The following is a 12,051-nucleotide window of genomic DNA, read 5'->3' as shown; positions in this document are numbered from 1 at the left end:
GTTCAACACAACAGTTTTCTTCCTCAAACAATCCCAATACTCAAAAAAAAAAATATAACCAATGATCAACCTAAATTTCTGATTCACTAATGAAAATGTTTGCAACCTGCTACCAATTTTGGTCAAGTACTAATGCTGCTTATGAAAAATTCAGCACATTTCCTAAACAGGAACTCCTTGTTACACAAATGTTTGCAACAAATGTTAAAAATAAATATCCTGACTATAAAGAACTTCAGTGTCAAACTGTGAACAGTGTGAAACAGATTGGATCATGCCTTGGAAGCAAACTCTGCGCTTAAACAAAAAATAAACATGGTGAAAACCAGTGATGTTAGTAAATGGTGCTGGTCAAAAGCTTCTTTTTTACATATTGTGCCAAAGGGTCCTAGAGTATGTCAGAACAAATGACACATGATGATAATGTCCTCATCACCATAATTAAAGAAGGAAGAATCTGAATGACAAACACATATGATGACAATAGCATTTATAGCAAAACATTCAGGTTGCCAAAATATCTCCAGAAATGTGTGCTGTGAGTCCATGTGCATAAACACACACAATTTGTTCAGATAATAGTTACTGCAATTCAGATGTGAGCAAGAAATCTTCATTGTCTTATCAGTGCTCTCTATATTCCCTGGTCAACATGAATCAAATGCCCATAGACATTAATTTATTAAAATTTTAAGTCAATGTGAGAAGCCTCTGAAACTATTTTTATAAGTGCCTCTTCCACTGTAAAAGATGTATTTAAGTTCTAAAGCCACAATTAATATTTTGTTATTATATGATAACTAATAAAAATTATTTCTGGCTCCAAATTAGATATTACAACACTGCAGAGATTTGATATTGCACTAAGAATGCACATTAGTGGAAGCAAAGCTGTATGAGAACACAGTTTGCTGACCTACCATTAAGCCTAAAGAGAAGTGTTTGCAAAAGTTTACTAAACATATCAACAGTATCCAAAAATACAAATTACTAGCACCAACATCCAAGTTCTAACATATGATAGAGATGCATAAAGTTGTACTCAAACTAAATTGGACTGCTCTTGCTCAAAGCTGAATCCTGAATCTCTTACAGGAGGCAGACGGGGGGTTTATTCCACTCCTCCACACCAGCACAAGATCAAGATTTGAGGCAGATGGGTTTTCCTGGGGGGCTCAGGAGGAACACATAAATGCTGTTCCTTTAAACCCTATTTCAGCAGAGGGTTTTTTATGTCAAGAATAAAATCAGTCCTATAAAGATGGCATTAATAATTTACATAAAAGATGAGGAAAGGGAACTCTCCATTATTTTCTCAACATTTTGGCAGCACGTGAATGGTAAAAGAAACTTATATAAAAAATGTGAATTAAAACTTTCACAACCACTACTGCAGCAATGTGATCATGCTTCCAAGTCATTCAGTGTTGGTCATCCAAATGGCTTCTGAGCTGACAAATAAGATCATTTCTATACAGTCAGGCCAGATTGAAACTTGTCTGTTATTTCCTTTTAACAACTTATTTATTCAGATTTTATTTCCAATTCATTTCTAAGTTATATACCCCCTCTCCCAGACTGCACTGACCACACTTTGTGTCTGTCAATCATTACTCTGCATTTTTAATTGAAAAAGAACCATTTCTATGACCACACAAGATCTTGCATGACATGTGAAAGTTTCTGAAAACAAAAGGCCACAGACCCCAGGAGTAATTATATAGGTTTTAGTAGTGATATTAATTTTTTTATTGCTATACCACATGTATATTTACTTATACATACTTGCCTCTAATAATTTCTAAAAATAAAATGAACATGAAAACCAATTAGGTTCAAAAAAGAAGGAGGTTGAAGAAAGGGATATTAAATGAAAGACTAAATTTAAAAGATAATCACAGATAACATTTTATTTCCAAAATATATGTTACTCTGAGGTGGTTCATTTCTTGAGTTGGTCACTGATCCAGTCCTTGGGAATGCTGAGCAATCCTGTAAATTGCTTAATACATTAAAGACTGAATTCCACAGGCACCAAAAATATTCAAACTATAGTAATTGCCTGGATCACGTGAGAATGGGAGGTTACTGGATCAGAAGAATCAGCCTCAGGGAAGCATATATATTCTTGTAAAATATTGGAAAAATCTAACAAAATAAAAGAGATGACATTTATTTTCCAGTATTTAATAGTGAAATCAAGGCAGTGTGTAACCTAGACAGTCCAATCCATTCTCCTGTAAAAACTGGGTCAGATGCAAACTTGTTGAGGGCTAGAAGAGCTCACTGGCCCTTGCACAGGACCTGAGCATCCCCAGGTGCACTGTCAGGATGAAGCTGAGCTGTTTCCACAGCACAGGACAATCCCATCTGTGATCCCACAGCAATGTTCAGTTCACACTGAGGACGTGAAATATTCACACTCACGTCTCCCTTGCACTGCTCAATCTAGATGGTTCTGCCCCTACAATTAGAGCTGTGACAAGATCTGGTTTTCTGTCAGTGCTGGTGATTTACCCTGCTCCAAATCAGCCCTCAAACAAGGCTGAGCTTCCTCAGCTCAAGAAGTTTCTATAGCAGGAATTTTCACAGGTGCTGTTTCTTTATTTCCAAAATCCCATAGGAAACAAAGTCTCGTTAGCATTTCAACAGAGATGTAGCTTTCCCAGGATCACTGCCAGCCTTAGATAACAAATACAGGTGGAATGGCACAATTCAGACTGCTGAAAAAATACTGAGGAAAAGATTCTGAAATACTGGATTTGGATGACAGAAATTTACACTCAACTACTCAAGTAGGAATAGTTCAGTAGAATCAAAACAATGAAAGTAAAAATCTAAGAAATTTCACTGGAAACTCTGCAACATTAAATGCTTCATGTTGAAAATGGGAAATCAAGGCCAGAAATATATAGAAACCATAATACAGTCTTGACTTGCACAAACAAAGCACAGAAAAGTGGCAAGACCAGGAACAGACAATGCTTAGTACACAGAGAATCTGCTGTGCAAGAGTAAAAGAAATCAAAGATGAGCATTTTTTCTCTTGTGAGAATAACATGAAAACTAAGAAATGGCAGTGCTGGTTGTTGACTGTGGTGTGCACTGATCTTGGACATAATTACTTGGGCTCCAGAATATTTCCAAGACAGCTGTGGGAGTTGCTAAATCCCAGTGTTCTTCACAGCTGACAGCTCAGTCAGAGTTACAAGGAGTGCTGTCCAATTAACACTGCTGAATACAGACACATCTGCTTTGGCCATGGAAGCACCTCTGAGCTACCCCTCAACCTCCTCACAGTCAAATGGCTTCTGCAGTTATGAGGGAAAACTGTTCTAAATGATTGGCGGTTTTACTCTCCTCAAATACTGTGTTCACCTACACCAGTACTACTGTGAACGGAAATCGTGGGTAAATTGCAAATATTTGAGCTCTAGGTCCAAATGCAAAACTTTTCTGGGGAAATAAAAACCCTAAGTTAAACAAAACAGAGGGGAAAAAACCAATCAAAATAAATCAGATGCAGCTTTTACAAATGAACTCCATGAAGAATAATTATTCTTAAAGAAAAGTCTCAAAGGGACACTGCAGTTCTGGGCTGACTGACCCTCCCTGTCAGCTCAGGTTCCTTCAGTTCACAGGAAGATCCATCCCCACAGAACTGAGAAAAATCAGTCTGAAATCTAAAGGTCAGGATAAAGTTATCCTGCTCCCATGTTCTCTCATCACTCTTTCATTTTCTTTCCAAAAGTCAGTCAGTCATGAGATTCTCACAGTTTAACACAAGACCAGGAAGAAACTTCAAGGTGAATCTGTTGCCCAAACACCTATAATGTGCAATGGCCATCAGACAAAATTCTGGTTAAAGAGTTTTCCAAGTACTTTAAGAGTAATTCAAACTTCCAAGCATTTACTGCAGGATATGAAAAGCAAAAGGACTGGGGAAAATTAAACATTCTATTTTCCACAGCATGGAAAGCCTGACTTTCTATGTGGCCTTCTTCTGCAACCTCATGAGATATGAACGGCCTCCAAACCCAAACATCTCACAGAAAAATAAATCATCATTTGTTAAACCAAGCCACTGAAAACTTACAGAATCTTGAATTATTTTGGTCACATTAACTACAAAAAGCAATGGGCTTCAAGTAAGATAGAAACATAAGCTTACATCTCTTTTTCTAAATATTTTCTGTGCATATATAGAAAAACAATTTTTATTGTCTCACTGTGCTGTGTGCAACTATACAAGTATATAAATAAATAACAGCAGCTTATACAAACATCTGTATCAGTGTTTTGGTCTTTGATTCCAGGCTTAAACATACTTTTTAAAAAAGGACTTTTTTGGGATTAAGTTTACATTTTCTGTATTTCTTGATGACAGCAATTACTATTTAGTGCATGAACAGTTGCTACTTACATTAACTTCTGTTATAGCAATATCAACGACGCTACCAACAACAATTAAGGCATCAAAAGTGTTCCATGCATCAGTGAAATAGTGCTGTTAGGACAAGCATTCAGCAGAAAGAGAGCAAGAGAAAAACACAAACAGAAAAAGAGAAGAAAAGGACAGTGTTATAACACAGAAACACTCTAGGCTTCTCTGATGTACCACTTTACAATCTAAACTTTCCCTTTCATAGCTAAAAAAGATTGGTAGAAAAAAAAGGCTATTTATTTCCCATATCAACATAATTGACCTATGACTGGTCTGTACTCAAAACTTTAGAAACATCAGATCAAAATCTGTGACTTGTCCAGATGATGGAAATAGTGGGGAGACAGAGAAAGAGAAGTAGGGACTGGGGAAAGTAAGCTGGGATATACTCACATCAGCTTCACTGAGAACGACGTCTACTATGCTGCCAATAACGATGAGGGAGTCAAACGTATTCCAGGCATCACTAAAATAGCCCTGAACAGAGCAGGCAGGGTGCAAACGTTTGTGATTACACATGAAATGTCAAATATTTGCATACTTCTGTTTAGTTTTGCATAAACAGAAATTAGTTAAACAAAACCTGTGGTCTAATGAGAAAACAAAACAAAAACCAAACAATATTGCCTACTGAAGGAAAAGCAACATAGATGTGCATGTGTGTGTATATATATAAATATATATATACATGTACAGACACACACACAGACACACACACACTCTACACATGCAGAACACATCATCAGGTAAGCACGATGTTGGCAAGCAAGCCATCATCCAAAATTGGCTTTGGGCTTCTAGCAAGGCTGAAAAATTCTAACATAAATACCCTAACGAGGACAACAAGGCCCCTTTCATTATATTTCTGCAAGATCAAGCCAATTTAAACCTCCTTATCATCAAGGATTTTGTGATAGTCTTATCTAAGTGGTTGGTAAAAATATTCAAAGGGTCACGTCTCATCACTGGCTAAGCATGCACAGTTATTAATGTGAAACTGTGCATAAAGATTACAGAACTGACTTAATCTTCTATTCATAAACTAGGTCTAATATAGGAACTCATCCTACATTTGCAGTCAGAGGGTGATTCTGTAGCCAGTGAAGCCAGCAACCTGAACAATTTCTTAATGCTTTTGGTTGGTGCAGCCAGTCCAGTGTCTGAAAACTCATTTTCAATCAATTGATTCACCACTCTTCTGATGTTGTATGCCTTTAAATATATTCTCCATATGTGTGGTCCTGGGACATGGCTGCAAAGGGATATAAAGGTCTAAAATGCAATTAGCTGACTGTGGGCATAAAACAGCATATTTGAGCAGAGGTTCTTCAGAAGAATCCTCCAGGTAGGTTCCAGTGTGGAACAAATCAAAATGTATTACAATTGTTAAGATAAATATGGAGACCAGAGGATTCTGCAGCATGTGGCTTTTTCTTACTTATTATAGAAATCCAGAACTGCAAAAGTTATTGAACTTGCCCTTTACCTCATTCAAATGTATTAAAGTATCAGTCTACCATGACTAAGGAATGTGCATTACATGAGAAAAGCTGGAATGTACATTTTGTACATGTACATTTCTTGGTAATTAATTTCCAAATACTAAATTTTCAGCCACTATTGAAGCTCTAAAATAATACATTTAGCAAGAATTTTAAAATTACATATGTGCTAATCTAACCTTTTATCTAGTCACACTTTTTATTACACTGTTTGCTCTAAGATAATGTTTTAGCTGAGTAGTTTAAGTTATTACATGAGTTGTTAGCAGAGTAAAGAAAAATCGGTTCCAAAATCAATTTTAGAATTGGAATGATATTTTTCTCAAGGTTTTGAACTGTTAGAATTTCTAGTAATTTCACAGTTTAAAGTAATGCACCTGAGTGCATTAATATTTGCAAAAAGGATTATTTTGAGTGGAAATTTCCTCTTGGAGACTATGAGAGAGCTGCTTCAGTAGACAACAGCTCCACATTCTTGGAGAGGAAGCAGGGTCAGGAAAGGCTCATTATGTTTCTAATTCTACTCTTTTAAAACTCAAATTGCTGCCACCATTCCTTTGTCTAAGGAAGGGGCTGAAAGAGGAAAATAGATCAGAGTATTATCTCCACAACTCTCTGCACTTCTCTGGTTCTTTGGGATCAACCACCAATTCCAGTTTTGGGGCAAAAGCCAGTGCTCTTGGATTTGGCCTCCTGAAGAAATGCCTCCACTCCAAAGAGCTCTTGCACAATTCCCTGCTGCTCCCTCCTTACTCCTCCTGCTCATGGGAACAAGAAATTCCCAAAGCTTTGCTGAGAATCATACTGAACCATCCCAGCAATACTGAATTTTATAATCCTAATGAGATTAGCAGCTGCCAACCAATGAAAGGGAGCTGCTCTCATCATGTTCTTCCTGATCATTTGCATTCCTTATTTCTAAGTACCTTCCTTGATTTTTAGAATAGCAGTATTTTTATCTACAGATAAACAAAATAAGAGACTATTGGCAAACAGCAAACACATAATCAGCACAATCCTGAGCTGTGCTATCCATCTTCCTCTACAAACGGAACCAAAAAAGGTTCTCCAAATAAAGGATAATTTCAGCTATAGAAAAAGTTTTTTTTCTAGACATGCCACAAGATAAAGCACTGAAATAAAAAAAAATCACATTTTGATTCAATACAGCTAAAACACTTCACAGCTAAAATAATTTACACATTTATTTCTTAATTTTATGAAACCTTTTCCATCAGTATAGACAAATATTGTTCAAACTAATATGTAAAGCAAAAGCATACAAATAAACAAAAAACTAAGAGAAAATAAAGATGGTTTTGGAAAAGGGAGGAATGGACAAGTCACAGCAAATAAACATCATGCAAATAAGTTGTTTTCACCACTGCAAGGACCCAAGATCAATTCACTTACTAGCCATCTTTCCTTTTTTCTTACAAAAATCTGATGTAAAACGACATGGAAAATCATTACAAGTTTAAGCAACAACTGGCTACCAGGAGGCTGTACATATGGTCTGTGTGGATTATTTTTTATTCCAAAGCTGTATTTTGTTTTGAATGGCACTGAACCATGCTGAGTAACAGATTTTAGCAAATGTGAGGAAAAAGACCTGTTCTTTTAGCTTATATTATGAAAAATTTGCTCATTGAGAAATGCTGAAGGACAAAATCACAAATCCTGGGGAATAGGTAGGCATAGAGAATTAGCAACAAAATATGTTTCCAGACATCTACAACATAAATATTTTAGTTCTTTTAGTACTCTCTTGGAAAATTTAGGGCCTCATTCTGCAAAGCCTTGTGTGATCCAATCTCCCAGTCAAGTGTGCCAGACACTCAGCATCACCTTTGCTATTGAGCACTTCTCCAGGTTTTATGTATTTCAGAGCTGCAAGGCAGCCTGCAGTGCCTTGGTTTTACACAACACAATATCATAGGAAGAGCACCAATAATTTATAGTAGTATTAAGTTTATATGACCAGCAAAACCAAAAGATCACCGTTTTCACAGGACTTTTGTCTGCATATTAAGGGGACACTGTCAAGCAGATGAGATAAAAGTTAACAGGTTTTTATCTATTCTTATTTTTACAGAGTTAAATGGAGTTTTTATCTGATGCTTTGAACATCTCTGAAATAACTTTTTAAAGGCACAAAATTAATAAATAAAACTTTATTCTGGTCAGACTGACCTAAGAAACCCACCCACCAGTGACACAGACATAGAAAAATGTATCAGTCTTTCCTCATGGATCCTGAAGCAAAGCATTAAGTTTGGTATCAGATTGTTCCTACTATTATTAAACTTTAATTTAAGCAATTAATTGTTGTTTTAAACATGCATCTATTTTGAAATTTAAATTAAAGACATTAAAATGCTGCTTAAGGCTGCTATCTGATTTTTGATTATTAATGAACTATGTAACATGTGTTGCCAATAGGTTTTGTTGAAGAGTATCTGATAATTTTAAAGGTTACAAGCTCCAAAGAATAACAGGAACAACCTTAAATATACTTTACTCTTTCCTGCTCATTAGTCTCTTCCAAAAGTCTGATTATCATCATGGTCTTTAAAACTTGTCCTGCTAATTAAAAAGTTTAAGGTGTTCTGCACCTATGGGGGACTGAAATTCAGGAAAGGAGACCTTGCCACTGGCAGCGTCTGCCTTTCAAACTCTCAGGGTTCAGATCCAGGGATGTCTCACAGGGAAAGCATCCAGTCAGATAGAAAGCATGTTGCAACAGAATTAAAGCTCAAATTGTACAGAGTCTTAGAGACCAGTTTTAACACATTGCATTTGCTAACAAGTAGGAAGCCCACAGTACAAATGGAGCACTGTGATTTGTACACTCATGATCAGACCACTGTGTTTGGCATTAGCTGCTATTTCTGACTACAGTCACAAGTGCATGGAGAACCATACAAGGATTCACAATCTTCTTTCAAAAAGCAGATGATAAAATGCAGCAAAGTCCTCTGTGCAAAACAAGGATATAGAACAGGAAATACAGATCAGGAAACACAACCAGCATACTCATGACACTGTGGTCCACACAGCTGAGCTAAATCCTCTGGGGCCTCAAATGGTGCTATTTTTAATGTGAAACCCTTAGCATTTAAATAAGATAGCTGACACAAAAATACAAATAAGTTCATTAGAAGAGTACAATGGACTGGACAGTGCAGAGCGAGACCACGGGAGAGCGGGCAAACATTCACCCCGAACTCCACAGTTCACATCTCAACACCCGATCTCTAGAGATGGATCACTGCTTCACCTCTGCAGGCAAATAAAGCTGGCTTTAAACCAAGCAGCTCAGGCTGCACAGCCTACCTCAGTACTAATACAAGCTGAATAAATAGTTTTGCAAGTCAGCTGCTGCAGCCTGAGCTGCGGGCGGCCGTGCTGGGAGCGCAGAACTGCCTGGCTCAGAGCAGGGATGGGCTGCACAGAGCCAGGGCTGCTGCACCCCAGCACAGGGCACAGCTCTGCCAGCCCCTGGGCACGTATCCTGGCTGCCTGAAAACGAGGGCAATGGGAAAGGAAAAGTACCAGCCTTGGGTGGTGAGAGCAGTAAACCTCAAATGGCTCATCTGGCTTTTCTCAAATTCCAAGTGTAGCAAGTGAGCACGTTTTTACTCATTTACATAGCCCAGAGTAAACATTAATTTCATTGCACTAAAAACAAATTTAGTCTGTTTGTTCATCATTAACTTCTGCACTTCATTAATGCAGTATTAGAACTGAAAAAAGAGGCTGCATTAACTGCCACAGGACAATTTTATCTTTTTTTCGATTATAGTTACCAGTTTCTCTTGCAAATCTACTTTTAAAAATGTGCCTGCATCATTCATATTGACAGTGTCCCTTTAAAACAAGGAACCAACCGCTCAGTGTGGGGCCTTTACCAAATATTATGTATATATAACTGAAAACATAAAAATCTAAAAAGGATATTGCATATGTAAATTATTTATGTGTATGTTTGTAATACGTGGCTGTATTTTATAAAGTAAAGAAATTATTTTACATTTTAGAATGGGAAATTATATTGGATACAGGTCTTTACTGGAGATTAAATTAGTGTCAAGTAATGAATGTAGTACCCAGAACAGGAGATGTGGTAATGCTTCTAACAGGAAATTATTTATCTGATTTAGAAAGGGACATTTTTATTACCTCAAAATATTCCAGATCTCATCAACCACTTTGTTAGATTTTTTTCTGATATCTGCGTTTCATTTCCTGGAGTTACATTTCTATTATAATTTCTCTGATAGATAAAGGTGGGAAATGTTATTTCTTTTTGTTATTTGAGTAATATACAAGTGTGAAACTGATCATACTTAATTCCTGTGGTGATGACCTAATTAAAGCATATCTTAAACTTACCTTGGGTTTGAATGCAATCAGTTTCAAAACCATTTCAACAGTGAACACTCCTGTGAAAACCATATTCATAATGTCCATGGCATCATTAAATAGCTTAGACTGTCCATAGTGCTGTGAATGAAAAATAAAACACTTACAAAAGTAAAGGCTTTAAAATGTGAACTTAAAGCAAGGCAGCCTAAGACAAAGTTGACAAAAATCAGCATAGGAAAACATTTTCTAGTAAAATTTGTGAAGCAGATTTATATACATGAAAGATTAGCTGAGTATCCCTGGTCAAGCATGGAATTGTTCAAATTCATTCTGTTTAGGCACAGAGCAGAACAAAACTGTCATTCCTCAACATCCTAAGGGAATCTCCAGAGAAAACTTGTTCCCTCAAAATAGAAGTATTAGATAACAACATTTGCCCAAGTTTTATATGCAAGGTTTTAAAATTACACAGGCTTGTGTCACACCTGCTTAGAGAGCCTGAAGCATGGTAGTCACAAAATAACACAGTGTGTAGGAGGTATATTTTTAAGAGGACAGTCTATGCAACTATACTGAAAAAAGCAGAATGATTTTGTAAACTGAATTCAAACCATGTTTTTTCTTACTAAAATCTGGAATACTAGGGAAAGAAAGAGACAACTAGAACATGTCACCGAAAACTAGTGTGATCAGAAGTTCTTTAAAATTCTACTTCATAAAAAAATACAGGTTGCCATAATTTAAAGGCATTATACTTCCCATACCCTTCCCCTCAATTTATGCCAACAGCTTCAAGAAAGTTTCTGCTTTACCTGCATAGCCAAGCAAAGGGTGTTCAGCATGATGAGGACAAACATGATGTATTCAAATCCAGTAGAATTCACCACATACCAGAACTTGTACTGGTAAGGATTTTTTGGGATATATCTGCGGAGAGGACGAGCCTTCAGGGCATACTCTACACACTGCCTCTGGAAAGCAAATACAGCAAAAACTGTCAGACTAAAACCCAGCAGATCATCAACTGGGAACACAATCATTAAGAGAAAATTGTTAAATGCAACTGTCAAAAACAGCCTATCTACTTGATTTAGGGCCTTTTATTATTAAGCAGGAGCTCACCTGCTTACTTGATTATTTACAACTCTGTCTAACCATATCCACTACTCAGCCACATGCAAAAATCAAATAATGCTCATGGAAATTCTAGAGGGTTTTGCCTTTATGCACTAATATATTATGGTATGTATGGATATAGTACATAGCAAGACTATTAAGTCATCTCTAAACCATGTTTTGTCTTTACTCCCTTGTCAACCACCAATGGGCCTAGCATAAATTCCTAGAATCAGCAAAATAAATACTGAGGAGGTGTTATTTCTAATAGCCCAGTTAAATTGCCCAGTAAAATAACATGTGTAGGAACATCATGGATTCATCTCATAATCTACTAGTGCCCAGAATCTTCAGGGCTGAGCCTCCTACTCGTCTTGGAAGGATTTCTTACAGGGCTGTCTAATGGGGCACATGGTGCAGAAAGAATCCTGGCTACATCTCATGCTTGGCTTTCTTTAAATGAAGTCAGCCAAAAATACCAAAAAAATTATGAGTTTCTCAGTCAAAGGATTAAACAGTAAATGGAGACAGATTTTAGCAATTTTAATCTTAACATCCCCAGTGAATTTCTAAATAAATGGGGGTGAGAAGTGGAATATATTGAAAACTTGAACTTTGGAC

The 12,051-nt window shown here is 36.7% G+C and overlaps 1 protein-coding gene across 17 annotated transcripts in view; it reads right to left on the bottom strand.

Annotated features, from left to right (window-relative positions):
* Positions 1–12,051, bottom strand: part of CACNA1D (calcium voltage-gated channel subunit alpha1 D) — a 169,586-nt gene that overhangs the window by 37,018 nt on the left and 120,517 nt on the right. For 9 of the 17 annotated variants that reach the window (XM_063164644.1, XM_063164660.1, XM_063164658.1 and 6 more), the window contains 4 exons: positions 11,127–11,285; positions 10,342–10,452; positions 4,838–4,921; positions 4,424–4,507 (listed from right to left, as the gene is read on the bottom strand). In XM_063164644.1, the coding sequence (XP_063020714.1) occupies positions 4,424–4,507; positions 4,838–4,921; positions 10,342–10,452; positions 11,127–11,285 (438 nt within the window). The remainder of the gene's footprint in view (positions 1–4,423; positions 4,508–4,837; positions 4,922–10,341; positions 10,453–11,126; positions 11,286–12,051) is intronic. The other 8 variants (XM_063164659.1, XM_063164649.1, XM_063164652.1 and 5 more) reach the window with 3 other exon arrangements.

This window comes from Melospiza melodia, chromosome 10 (assembly GCF_035770615.1).
Source record: "Melospiza melodia melodia isolate bMelMel2 chromosome 10, bMelMel2.pri, whole genome shotgun sequence".
Classification (NCBI taxonomy): Eukaryota; Metazoa; Chordata; class Aves; order Passeriformes; family Passerellidae; genus Melospiza; species Melospiza melodia.
This window is presented reverse-complemented; position numbering and strand designations above follow the sequence as displayed.